The sequence below is a fragment of the Bacillus rossius genome, chromosome 15 (assembly GCF_032445375.1).
Source record: "Bacillus rossius redtenbacheri isolate Brsri chromosome 15, Brsri_v3, whole genome shotgun sequence".
Lineage (NCBI taxonomy): Eukaryota > Metazoa > Arthropoda > Insecta > Phasmatodea > Bacillidae > Bacillus > Bacillus rossius.
In genome coordinates, this window is record NC_086342.1 from 30,907,133 (window position 1) to 30,921,043 (window position 13,911).

The window sequence follows — 13,911 nt, forward strand, 5'->3', positions numbered from 1 at the left end:
TTCTGATGGAGGATTGACATAAATCTCATTACACACTGGACACTGCACTTCGGATATTTGAGCTGAAGTCATGCCTGTCGAAAGTTGGAGCTTCTTGGATTTTTCTCGAGAATCGAGCTTCAGTTTCTTAGTAACAGTTCCTTTTTTGGCTTCTCTAGACTCTTGTCTTTGTTGCTTCAAACGTTCTTGTTCTATCCTCTGAGCTCTCCTCTGAACCAGAATCGCTTTCATGGGTGAGCTTGTGATGACACTTGCATTTTGCTTATGAGATTATAAAGCTCAGAAAATCAAACAAAAGTTATAAAAGAGTTGTATGTGGATACCACAAAAACCGTATAAAGCACTTGGGGCAAGATGACGAGTCGTCATCTTGCCCCAGTCAACTTGCCCCGATCAGCAATGTTATTAGTATTGGATTTTTTCGCTAGGAAAAAAATAAAAGGTTAACAATATATAGTGGTTAAGAAAAGTATATAGTCTAAGGTAATAATGTGTGGCATTGAATATCCAAATATCTTACCTGTTTGTCCATGAGATATTACATCGAAGTTCTTGAAAATTACAATACGTCAGACCAAATGTACGAACATCATCTAACAAAAAACTAAATGGTGGCAGCGGCTTCACTGTGCGATTCTTTAGTGCCCACCAGTGTGGAGCGCTAGTAGTGTCTGTTAGGTGGTGCTATCTAGTGCCATGACGTGGAAATAAGTCATTCGTCATCTTGCCCCGCTCGTCAACTTGCCCCGTCCTCCCCTACATACATTTTTTTTGGTAAAGCTAACACGATCAGTTGGTGGTCAGACATATTGAGTTTTTTTGGCTAGACACGACCAGTTGGTGGTTAGTCACATCCAATAAATTAGCTAGGAGCAAACAGTTGTTGGCCATCTATATCTCAGTCGCAATATACATTTATCAGTGCTCAAGACTCATTTTAACTATTTTTTATCTTGCTTACAAGTCTGGGGAGTCTATTATTTTCATATATATATATATTAATAAACTTAACATTTGACGTTGATGGAATTTAGTGACAATAGCGCTTTCACATACAATCTTTACATCTTTTTTTTAAAGCTACATGTCTTCGGGTGTGTGGTAAGCGGATTATTTTGGTTTATTTTTGTCAGGTAGTTAATCAAATACTAACAGTTAGGCTACTCCGCGTTCAAGGCAATTTACATTTGCCGCCTTTATGTCACTGGACTTAATTCCTACATAGTTAATCTTCTTTGTTTGCTTTCAAGGTCAAGCAACCTATCCGACTGTTTTTTGTGTCATTGATTAGTAGCCTACTATCTCTGTGCTATGAGTGTGGTGTGTCACCGCAAGCGTTCTTCATTTCGTTCTTCATTTGGGTTAACGTGACAATCGGATCGTAACTGTTTTGCTTTCGCTATGCGGTAAACTCAAGTCAGGCGCAATAACGAGTGAAGTGAAGTGTAAACCGTGCTAAGTAGTATCCATCCGTCTGTTTTGACTTTAGAGTCGACCATGTATTACATTCTTTTTAATAAGTGGCTCATCTCTGCTGCCATCGCACTGGGCTTGGCTGTACTTTACATGAAGCTTACTACCGGAACCTGCAAGAGCAAAAGAAGACTGGATGGAAAAACGGTCATCGTTACAGGAGCCAACATAGGTAGAAAATTTTTTTTTTATTTAGTTGATGTTTTTCTGGGGGGAGAAAAGTTATGAAAACGGAAATTTTTTTAAACCTTCGAATGTTTCTTTACGAACCGCAAAAACAGAGTTTTTTTATTTTTACTATATTCTGAAATAATTAAATATCACGAACCTAATCTAATTAGCTTTTCGCAAGATGTAAAGAATTTTTAATGTCGTTAAAATATCCTACCAATCTTTCGCACAATTTAACATTGTCGCTGACCTAACATAACCTAACCATTCACCGTGGAAACATTCACGTTTACGTGAACTAAGGAAAACCCTATTAAAGTTTCACCATCAGTGAAATCAAAGCTTTGATTAATTTTTCCACTGTTGGCATAATTGCTTACACAATAGGTAGTCTCAAACACATCAATTCACTTTCGTGTAAAACAAAGCATAAATTGAACACAAACGCAACTGGATCCAACATCTTGCTCAGTTAGTAAATTTATTTTAAATACTTAAAACCGGCGTTACAATTTCGTCACATTTATTCAAAATAATATTTTCAGTATGTTTGTTTTCGGAAAGAAAGCTTACTCTGTAAAATTACATTTTTATGTGTAACAACAGTTTGCAAAAAGTCAACGCCGTATGGTTGTAATTGCATGAGGTGACGTAATATGAAATACGAGTAGACGTGTAAATTTTTTTTTCAGTACTGCATCATTTGAGTGCATGTTAACACCACGCAGTATATTGTTCAAGTAAAACTCGTAGAAGTTTATACGTTTACTTCTTATCAGTTGCATGAAGCAGGCGTGACGTGCTGGAGATAATTCCTCGCTGATAAGATTTTCTCAGAGTCACACTTAGACTGTACACAAGACCAGAGTAAATAGTTTTCATGTGTGCACCTACTTACACTTCCACACCTACGTTTCATTTTTTTTCTATAAAACTGGCTTTTGTGTTCGCCGACGAGTATTTAGTTAACTTGCCCATTTGTTGCCCCGACCCAGGCCCTTAGTTTCTCTCGACGGCACTTCACGTCACTATAGCATGTTTACCCAACGTAAAGAACACTCATAAAACTTTCTTATAATAAAGTTCTGTATTTAGATTCGGACAGACACTAGACAGTAATATGGAGGCAGATATTCGTAACTTTCGTATCTCTCTCTATTAACTTTACCACAATAATTAACATATCAAAACTATAATTTTACCTCTTTTTAAAAAAAATTATTAAAATATCATTCCAAGTAATAAATATGAAATCACTCTTTGTTAAATTATTATCTACTGGCTTTGAAAGTAACCGAAAATATAGTGTGGTAAACTACAAGTTCGTACATCTTTTTTATGAAAGGAGTACGAAAAAATTGTGTACTTGCTTGTCATGTATCAGTTTTAAATACAAATTAAATTATGCATTTTAATTATTCAGCTACCTAAAAGTTATAATATTATTTTCAATTTCTTCTTGCAAATTAAACACCGGTCTACGTTATTAATAGTCTAGGGCAACTCATCTGTGGAGCAATTATGAGATCTGAACCCACAAATCTAGTCACATTAAAACCAAATTTAACTGTGGTAATGAGTAAAATATAGTTATTTAAGGCTACGTTTTACATATATGTTTTAGTGTGTAAATATTCGTAATAATGATGTATTTAGTGTGTGCGTAAACTGAAAGCCTGCCACTTCTCGCCGACCATACAATACCTTGCACTTGTAAGTTCAGTGCATGTAAACCATGTCACATACACGCTATAACATTCACGTAAATCTTATCACCTTATACCACACATTTTACGCTAATTTTCTCCCTTCAACTCTTCGAACAAACCAACCATACGAATTTTCATGCAGACCTTTAAACAAGAAAAAAAAAATATTACAAAATGATTCCTTTGACAACCAGTTTCCAAGAAATAGTTTGTAATACTACAGAAAGAAAGTGTAACTTTGTACAATACATTGCTATGGTTATATTTGCCTATATGAAATACGTTTTTCGAGTAAATACAAATCACGGAAATTGGCGCATAACTTTATATTTTATCTGATTTTTTTCATTCAATCACAAATATTTTCAAACCATGAAAAAAATCATCAATAAATCAAACATTTGAACTTATTATGTTTTATCAAGCTTATTATGTGCACATAATAACATAATAACATAATAGGTAACAAGGGTGCTGCCATCTGTAGCGAATGGACGGCACCAAAGTTCATAAAACCAAAGGGAAACTTTATAATATTAACTCTTTTATGAATTTTAACAAGATGGGCAATATTTTAATAAAATTCCTTGTCGAAAATCGTGTCTTTTAAGCTTTTTGTTGGAGCCGTTTCATTAGGTATATAGTTTAACCTTTTCGCTCAGAAAATGGAATGATTCTATAGTTGACGTATCTGCTCCAGCAACGAATTCTAGCAGCGGATGCGGGAATCACGTGTGAATTACGCTCTCAGAAATTCATTTCAAAACATAATTTGCGTCTATTTATCAGGCACGGCATTATTTTAAAAAATTTCTACGTTAACTTTCGTGTCCGAGTTTCGTATTTTGCTCAATAGCAAGGTTAGATGTTACAAATCTCTGGCAAGTACTGAAAGACTTGCTACCATTTTAAAGTGAAACTTCTTTGTCAAGCGTTACGAAAATTCGGATCGCATGAGAGGAATATTTAAGTACGTGGTGGGAGAACCGGTAGAGGAGGAAAGTGCGTCAGAGGCAACGCCACTCAAGCGCATGCGCTAGCGGTCGAATGGGAAGATGACAAGGGGATAGGTACGTAGCGTAGCATGCGGGGCGACTGAAAAGTATCCAATCGGAAGGTTACCATTCCGTAATTTATACATCCTCATGTGCCCAGAGCAATCCGGAATGGTTACCATTCACACTGCGGGATCTTTTCAGTATTTTTAAATTAAGTGCATTGGCAAGGAAAACCGGAATGGTAACCATTCAGGATTTTAGGAGCTACTTTTATATCTGCGCACACAAAACTGGAATGGTTACCATTCCGACAGCGGATACTTTTCCGTATTTTGCAGACGAACACGGAAAACTATCCAATCCGGAATGGTAACCATTCACACTGCGGACACCTTTCCGGATTTTTTCTAGCAGCACATTTGCAGTAAAAGCCGGAATGGTAACAATTCATACAGTGGATACTTTTCAGGATTTGCAATTATACGATATTTGCCAGTAAATCCTGAATGGTAACCATTCCGGATTGCTCTGTGGGCACATGAGGATGTATAATTTACGGAATGGTAACCATTCCGATTGGATAATTTTCTGCCCCCCCCCCCCCCCCCCCCGTAGCATTCTATATGCTAGTTGTAACGGCCGGAAGGGGAGACGGCAGGGGAGAGGTAGAAATGACGCAGCAGCGATGGTACGGAATTCTCGTAATGCTGCGTGTGTTTGTCTACTCAGTTTTCGTAACGGCTGTTATGGGTGTAGTAGTTGGCACCCATGACAGTTAGAAAGTGCATGATGTAAGATGGTGTCATATTGATGTATTTTGTAACAGTGACTACAACGTCATATAATAAAGATATAACATGGCGCAGTCGACAGGATTTTGTGTTTACCTTAAATTATTATATTAAGTAACAAGACCGGGCCAGTAACCACAGTGAAAGTAGGTGCTAAGTAAAATATTCGTATGTAAACAATGGCCGTGGGTGGCGGAGTTAAGTTGCCACCTGATTTGGACTTACATAGCAAAAATGCATACGCGTACTGGAAGTTTTGGGAGTCAGAATTTGAAGACTACCTTGTGAGTACTGGACAAGACAATGCCCCAGACAAGGTTAAAATTTCACTTTTGCGAAACATCATGGGCAGTGATTCCTCTCGCATTTTGTCAACTGTTGACATGGTGGAAGAGGATAAGAAAAGTTATGTTAAGTGGAAGCAGGCCATAGAAAGGTACGTCCGACCCAGGATCAATGAGGTCTTTGAACGACATGTGTTTGCTCAGAGGTGCCAAGAAGAAGGGAAAAGTTTTGAGCATTTTTTCACTGCCCTACGGCATCTCGTGAAGGACTGTAATTATAATAATACCGCCGGTGAGAGTGCGGAAAACAAGATGCTGCGGGATCGTATAGTTCATGGTGTACTAGACAAGGCCGTCCAAGAAGCTTTGCTACGAGTTGATAACCTCACATTGGAAAAAGCGGCAGCACATGCAGAGCGTGTGAGCAGAGCAAGCAACAAGCACATCTAATACACAGCAAGAATGGTGATAGTGAGTCTGACACTGTTTTAATTAGTGCGGTTAGTAAAAGCTCAAGTGAACAGCGTCGGAGGCCGGTGAAAGATGGGGAAACAAGGGGAGAATTTCAGTGCAGGCGATGCCAGTCAGTGCACGGACCCAAAGCATGCCCAGCATATGGAAAGAAATGTGCTAAATGTGGAGTCCTGAATCACTTTGCAAGGTCATGTAGAGTTCGTAAGGTACAAGTTGTGGAGCGAGTTGAATTGTCCAGCTCGCAAGAGAGTCTTTATTGTGATAGTGTCAGTGTATGTCCTGTTGATATTAGGGGTCGCATAAAAAGCCACAGAGACAGCAGTAGTGCTTCCTACCCCAATGAGTGGCAAGAAAAAGTAAGCATTGAAGGCGTAAAAATGATGGTGAAGCTAGACACCGGCGCACAGGTTAGTGTACTTCCACTTCAGGTTTTTAAAAAAGTGGACAAGCAGTTTAGGGTTGAGCCTACGAATGTGAAATTAAAGACTTTGGATGGTGTTATCACACCTGTGGGTAAAGTAACCTTGAACTGCCAAGCTACGAGAGCTGAAGCTTATATAGACTTTATGGTAGTGGACTTGGATGTCGTGCCATTGCTCGGGTTACCAGGATGCATACAACTGAACTTAGTGCAGCGGGTGCACTCTGTTGACAACAGGACGGCGAAAGACAGTTTTGTGCGACAAAATGAAGATGTGTTTCATGGCCTGGGTTGCTTTCCTCAAGAAGGTAAAATCATTACTAAAGTAGGAGCTGATCCTGTATGTTGCCCTCCTAGACGAGTACCTCAGGCCTTGAGAGGGGCACTCAAAGCTGAACTTGATAGACTAGAGACAAAGGGGGTTATTCAAAAGGTTGACGAGGTTGATGCCAGGGCATGGGTAAGCAACCTAGTTGTCACTGAAAAACCAAATGGTAAGCTTAGAGTGTGCCTTGATCCAACGGACCTAAATAAACAAATCAAACGACATTATCACATGGTTCCCAAACTCAGTGACATCAGCGAGCAGCTGGCAGGGAAAAAATACTTCTCTGTATTTGATCTACGGGAAGGTTTTCATCAAATTGAATTAGGGGAGGAGGCATCACTGAAATGTTGCTTTTCCAGCCCATTTGGGATCTACCGATATCTGCGACTACCTTATGGAATAGCCAGTGCACCAGAACATTTTCAACATCTAGTTGAAAGTAATTTTGCAGACATACCTAACACAGTAATATACTTTGATGATCTACTCTGTATGGGAAACACCGAGGTAGAACATGATGAAGCTGTTCAACGAGTGGTGGAAAGGGCTAGGGCTCGAAATATAAAATTTAATGTGGATAAACTTCAGTACAAAGCTATGGAAGTTAAGTACATTGGCCATGTTTTCTCTGCAGCAGGTATGAAAGTAGATCCAGAGAGAGCGAGGACACTAATTAATTTAAGAACACCCTCAAACAAAAAGGAATTGCAACAAATACTGGGAATGTTCAATTACGTTCGTAGTTTCTTACCGCAAATGGCAACACTTACAGCACCCCTATACGAAGTACTTAAAGGGGGAGTCGATTGGCAGTGGCTACCCTTACATCAGAAAGTATTTGATGAGCTGAAGCAGAAAGTCGCTGATGCACCTGTCCTTGCATTATTTGACCCAGAGAAAGAAATCACCTTACAGTGTGATGCATCACAGTATGGGCTAGGGTGCTGTTTGTTGCAACAATCCAGTTCCGGTAACCTTCAGCTTGTCACAACTGCTTCAAGAAGCCTATCAGATAGTGAAAAGAACTACTCTCAATCAGAAAAGGAACTTCTAGCCATATACTTTGCAGCAACAAAGTTTCATGACTTTGTTTATGGTCGGACGGTAAATGTTCAAACAGACCACAAGCCATTGGTGGCAGTTATGAACAAAAACATAGGGAAGATAGGTTCCCCTAGACTACAGCGCCTCAGGCTCAAACTCCTTAAGTACTCACTGAAGGTGTACTATGTACCAGGAAAAGATCTGCACTTGGCTGATACAATGTCGAGAATGCCACTCCTGGAGACTGAACATGATCCTGAAATGTTGGAGGTGGTACATTCGTTGAGTGCACATTTACCAATGAGTGACAGTAGGAAAGTGATGTTTCAATGAGAAACTAAGCAGGATTCCATCCTTTGTAAGGTGGCCAAAATGCACCAGGAGGGCTGGCCCCATACCAGTAAGATGCTAGGGAAATATGGTGGATACTACAAGGTTCAAGATAACCTACACATAGAAGATGGAATAATATTCCTTGGACACAAAATTGTGGTACCCCATACATTGCGGCAATATGTCCTGCACCTGGTGCATGAAGGGCATTCGGCAGTTGAGAAAACTAAGGCTAGAGCACGGCAATTATTCTATTGGCCCCGAATGGCGAAAGATATAGAGGAACATGTGTCAAGGTGCGGGACATGTGAAAAATTTAGGAGGGCTAAGTGCAGGGAACCTCTTATACCACATGAAGTTCCTAAACTGCCATATTTCCAAGTCGGTACAGATATCCTTGAAGTAGCCGGGAAGGCTTTCCTAATACTGATTGATTACTATTCCCACTGGATTGATATTCGACCATTGGCTGCAAAATCTTCTGCATGCACCATAAATGCAATGCAAGATGTCTTTAATGTTCATGGGTTTCCCAGAGTCCTCATTTCAGATAATGTACCCTTCACATCTTATGAGTGCCAGCAGTATTACAAAAAATATGGCATCACACTAACTACTTGTAGTCCACACTACCATCGAAGCAATGGGATGGCAGAAAAAGCTGTGGGAATCAGTAAACAGATCCTACGAAAGAGCAAATCAGAAGGTACTGACCACAGGGACCTCCTGCGTGAGTATAATAACACCCCTATCACTGGGCTGCAGGCATCTCCAGCACAAATCTTATTCAGTAGATGTGTTAGAACCACCATGCCCATAACCACAGCCATGTTGCAACCAGTTGTTCAAGAGGGGATCTATGAAGCTTTGCAAGCCAGGCAGGCTAAGTTCAAGCAGTACTACAACAGGTCAGCTCAGAAGAAAGACGTCAAATTTCAGGAAGGCGAGCGGGTAGTCACGAAGATAGAAAATGACAGTGTCTGGGAGCCAGCTGTAGTTATCTCACAAAGCCGTGAACCACGGTCATACCTCATCAGGAAAGACAGGAGTGGCAGAGTGGTCCGAAGAAACACGTGTCATTTGCGCCATTCACGGTTCAGAGGAAACAGACAGATAGATTGGGTGCCATACCAAGAAATTGATGAAGGAGGTCAAACAAGTCCTACAGTGCAGGGTGGAAGAAGAAGTACTGATACAGACATAGAAGGTTTTAAGGGATTTAATAATGACAGTGAGAGGGTAACAAGTGATGATCCAGGAAGAAACAACGGTAGGGACTTGCCAGACAGCAGAACCAAAGACCATTACGTGACCAGGAGTGGTAGGAGGGTCAAAGTGAAACAAATGTATGAAGGGTAACATGTAACATGTATAAGGAAACCTGAGGTGATGAAAAAGGGGGAGGTGTTATGGGTGTAGTAGTTGGCACCCATGACAGTTAGAAAGTGCATGATGTAAGATGGTGTCATATTGATGTATTTTGTAACAGTGACTACAACGTCATATAATAAAGATATAACAACGGCTAACGACTAACGTTATCACAGTTCTATTTTCTTTAAAGTAACTACAATTTATTTATTCGAGTGTTAAAGAGTTATTGATTTGTGCAATTAACTTCACAAGTATAATTCATTTTTATGTGAATGGTGTGATTGAAAATGTAAAAATGTCGTATAGCTTCATAAGTGTAATTAATTTTTGGAATGTGAACACTGTGATTTGAAATTACATTTTGTCTTGATTTACAGACTTTTGGGATAGACTTTATACATGAAATTTATGTTCTGTTAAAGTTTTTTCTTCTGGTCGTCTTTAATTTTGTTCAGCTGGAGATCGTGATTTAATATCATGCCTAAAAATAATAAAATAGCCGAAGCATATAAGAAGTATTACCATATGAACATACGAATAAAACGTCAGAAAAGGCTCCAAAAATTTCCAGTGAACGGATGCGAGAGTACAAGGCGCAGAAAAGGGCAATTTATTTTTCGTTTGATATCATACTCACATCCTTACTATTCTCAATTATTATCTCTTGTTTAATAAATATGTACTAATAATTTATCTCTATACTTTATAAGCAAGAATTTTCACTTGTGTCTGGCGTGGACTCCACGGACACTTTTTGACGTGACAACGTCTAATAAATCGATGAACGTCGGCTGCACGCACGATAAAGTGTCCCGTTACGCTCATTGTACGCTTGCGCCGCATCTATCTCTCTTCCACTCGATTGGAAAAACCATCGATTTGACTTTTTCGAGGCACATTAAACTTGAAACACTCCCATTCGTTTCCTACTTTTCCTATATTCGTCCTATCCTCAACAGAATAACGCAGATTGGAAGAAGTTAAAAAGCAAACTTTTTTAAAAGTTATAGTTAAAATAATCTCTTCGTTCAAGTAATAAACATATTTGAATGAATGAGTGCAAATTAGTAAATTTGTCAATTAAATTCTATACTTCATTTCACTCCTTCTTTGTATTCATACAAAATAGTGATAATTCAATAAAAAAGATTCAATTTTATTCATAAAAGTAAGCAATCATTTCATCAGTTTTGTTATGACGTTGTCACGTTAAACTATCGTCCGTAAACCGACTTTACAGGCAACCAATTTTTTTTTATGTAATGATGTTACTTCAAATTAATAAGCTCCAAATAAGGGAACATATTGGATTGGTGGAATAACGTACTTACAAGCTGCAAGACGCCTTCTTTGAAAGCAGGCCTTTTTTTTTTTTTTTTTTTTTTTGTTAACGTAGTGAGATAGGAAGCTAGGCGGCGCAGTGGAAAATCAACGGGGCTCGCATTCTAGAGCACCCGCGCTCTGATGCCTGCGTCACGTGTGATCCTCAGCTCCGCGCTGCAGGGTGACTCGCGAGTAGGGTTACCAGACGTCCGGCAAAAGGAGGACATGTCCTCCTTTTAATGTATTTTTTTGCGTCCGGCCGGATTTTCCTTAATGCTCCAAAATGTCCGGCTTTTTTATAAAAACAGATAATTCCTGCAGTTACACTCTGAGTAAAGCGCGCGGTTCGCAGAGTCACCCCACTAGTAAGTAGTTCTATGACAGCTTGACAGGTAGCAGCACATTCAGAAGCACGTGTGGTGTGTTGCAAGTTTATTGTAAATAATTATAGATGGCAGGAGGATGAACTATGAACGGCCAGCTCAACACGTACACGCAGAACACAGTGCATGCTTAGTTTGTGTTGAATCGATTAATTCTGTCGTGTAACAACCACAAGTCCACAAGTCGTTTCTGCGTTTGTAAAAGCCACATCTTTTTCTAATTGTTAATGCATTAATGCGGCGCTAACTTTTAGTAGTGTGAAACGATGTCTAAAAGAAAGTGTAAATTTAGTGATACTTTAAAAACTAAATTCCCAATTTTTTTTGGTGGAAGAACTGAACATGAAGCTAGGTGTGTGTTGGGCGACTGTTACGTTTCGGTAGCGAATAAAGGTTCCACATACTTTGAACGCCACGTGAGTAGTGAGAAACACAGGAAAATTGTTCTCAGCTCTTCATAAACTACAACAGTAAGTTCTTATTTTGTAAATGAAGTAAACAGTAATGTAAGCGCCGCAGAAGGAGCATTGGTGTTTCACACCATTAAGCACCACCATTCTTTTAAGTCAATGGATTGTACGTCTAGCCTGAACAGAAAAATTTTTGGAGACTCGAAAACTACAAAAAATATTTATTGTGCTAGAACTAAAGCCGAAGCAATTATTCGAAACGTCATTGCTCCTCCTGCAGTCGACATTGTTGTTGAGACATTAGGAAGTATTTCATGTTTTGGTGTCGCTACAGACGCCAGCAACCATGGATCAATGAAGATATTTCCCATTCTTATTCAATATTTTGACTGGAAAGAAGGTGGGACAAAAACAAAGGTAATTGAAATACAATCCCTAGAAAACGAACAGTCAGATACTATAACAAATTTTATTTTGATGACCTTAGAAAAATATGTCCTTGCCTCGAAATGTGTTGCGTATTCTGGAGACAATGCAAACGTTAACTTTGGTGGGCTGAACAGAAAAGAGGGACGAAATGTGTATTCATTTCTAAAAATCAGGCTCGGTAGAGACATCGTAGGAGTTGGTTGCCCAGCACATATTTTGCATAATACGTTACAGCATGGTACTGACTTTCTTAAATATGATATTGAATTAATAGTAATGAAAAATTTTCAATTATTTTTCCGTGTATACAGTTCGCACAGAATCTCTCAAGGAATTCTGCGACTCAGTTGATCTAGATTATCAACAACTGTTATCGCACATTAAAACTCGTTGGTTAAGTCTTTTCCCAGCTATTTAGCGAATACTTAAATTATTTCCAGCTTTGAAATCCTACTTTCTTAGTCAACCACAGCCACCATACATAATCAAGAAATTTTTTGAAGATGAATTTTCAGAAATTTACTTGTGGTTTCTGCACTCTCTTATGTCTTTTTTCGATTCAAAAATACAGGCTATCGAAAAGGAAAGGAATTAGTATTTTGTAAGTTGTGAACCATCTTGAGGCAACACTTCATTGCCTCAAAGAAAGGCACCGTCACACCTTTGTTCCTTTGAAAGTGAGAGAACTGATTAATAATTGCAAACAAGCCGGATTGTGTACGGAAGAACACTGTTCTGATTTTTTAGGTGAATGTCAGATTCTGTATGAAGCATGCATAAACTATTTAGAAAAATGTACAACAAATTTAGAAGAATTTCAGTGTTTCAAGTGGATGTACTTGAAATACAGACGAAATATTGAATTCGACGATTTGTTACCAAGCATTACATATTTGAAGAACAAGGGTATTGCTGTCGATGATTGCAGACTTTTTTATCAGTACTGTCATTTGACAGCATTCCTCAAGGAACAAGATGAAAGTTTCTTTGATGGGAGTTATGTGATATGGAAAACATTTTTTAGTGAATGCGCTAACTCAGACCAATTCTCAGAACTTTTGAAAATATGTGAATTTTTTTTTTCTATACCAGGACACAATGCGTCGGTTGAAAGAATTTTTTCCATTATAAGCAGTCAGTGGACAAAGGAGAGAAACCGACTTCTACCAGAAACTGTCAAATCCATCACCACAGTAGTTTACAACTTCAAAGAAACAACCTGCGAAAACGTTTACTCATATCTGCTTAAGAACCCTAAAATCTTAAACAAAATTAGTTCATCTGAAAATTATTAAATGCATATGTCTGCTAATTATGTAAATATTAAGCTTATTGGTGTTCCTGCAACGTACTATAACATTCATTTGTTATACACAAGAAGATATGTTATTTTGTGTGGTATGTGTACTATTATGTTGCGTTTTGGATATAGTGTGTTTATACTGGGTTATTCACTTTTTGAACATGTGTTTTTTTGTAAATGATTGATGTTTTTGGTTATTCACATAATCCATTGTATTCAAAATAGTTATCACATAAAAAAAGTGTTTTAATATGCTGTATATGCATAGTTTGTTTGATTCATTATACTGAAACTGTATTAAATGCCAAAGCATTGTAAAATATCGTACTCCATTATAATTAATTCATGGCTTTTTAAAAAATATATATTGTCCTCCTTTTTAGTGAAATGTCCTCCTTTTGCGAGATGAATGTCCTCTTTTATTATCAGTGTCTGGTAACCCTACGCGCGCGGCCATCCCCTGGATCTCCTTGCACGAACGCTCCTTACTGCCCCCACTGGGATTCGAACCTACGAACCCAAATCACACTAACACACATTCTCCCGCCGTGCTCCTGAAATCGCCCTCAGCACAGTCACGGGTTCGAGTCCTGACTGCAACCCCGCCGAACCCACCCGACTCACAACACCTCAGGGTCACCAAACATCTATTTTCACAACTGG

General features: G+C 38.8%; 1 protein-coding gene across 1 annotated transcript in view; it reads left to right on the top strand.

The window, feature by feature from the left end:
• Positions 1 to 1,345: 1,345 nt before the first annotated feature.
• Positions 1,346 to 13,911, top strand: part of LOC134539716 (retinol dehydrogenase 14-like) — a 39,241-nt gene continuing 26,675 nt past the window's right edge. The window contains exon 1 of the mRNA XM_063381952.1: positions 1,346 to 1,645. Within this exon, the coding sequence (XP_063238022.1) occupies positions 1,498 to 1,645 (148 nt within the window). The 5' untranslated portion in view covers positions 1,346 to 1,497. The remainder of the gene's footprint in view (positions 1,646 to 13,911) is intronic.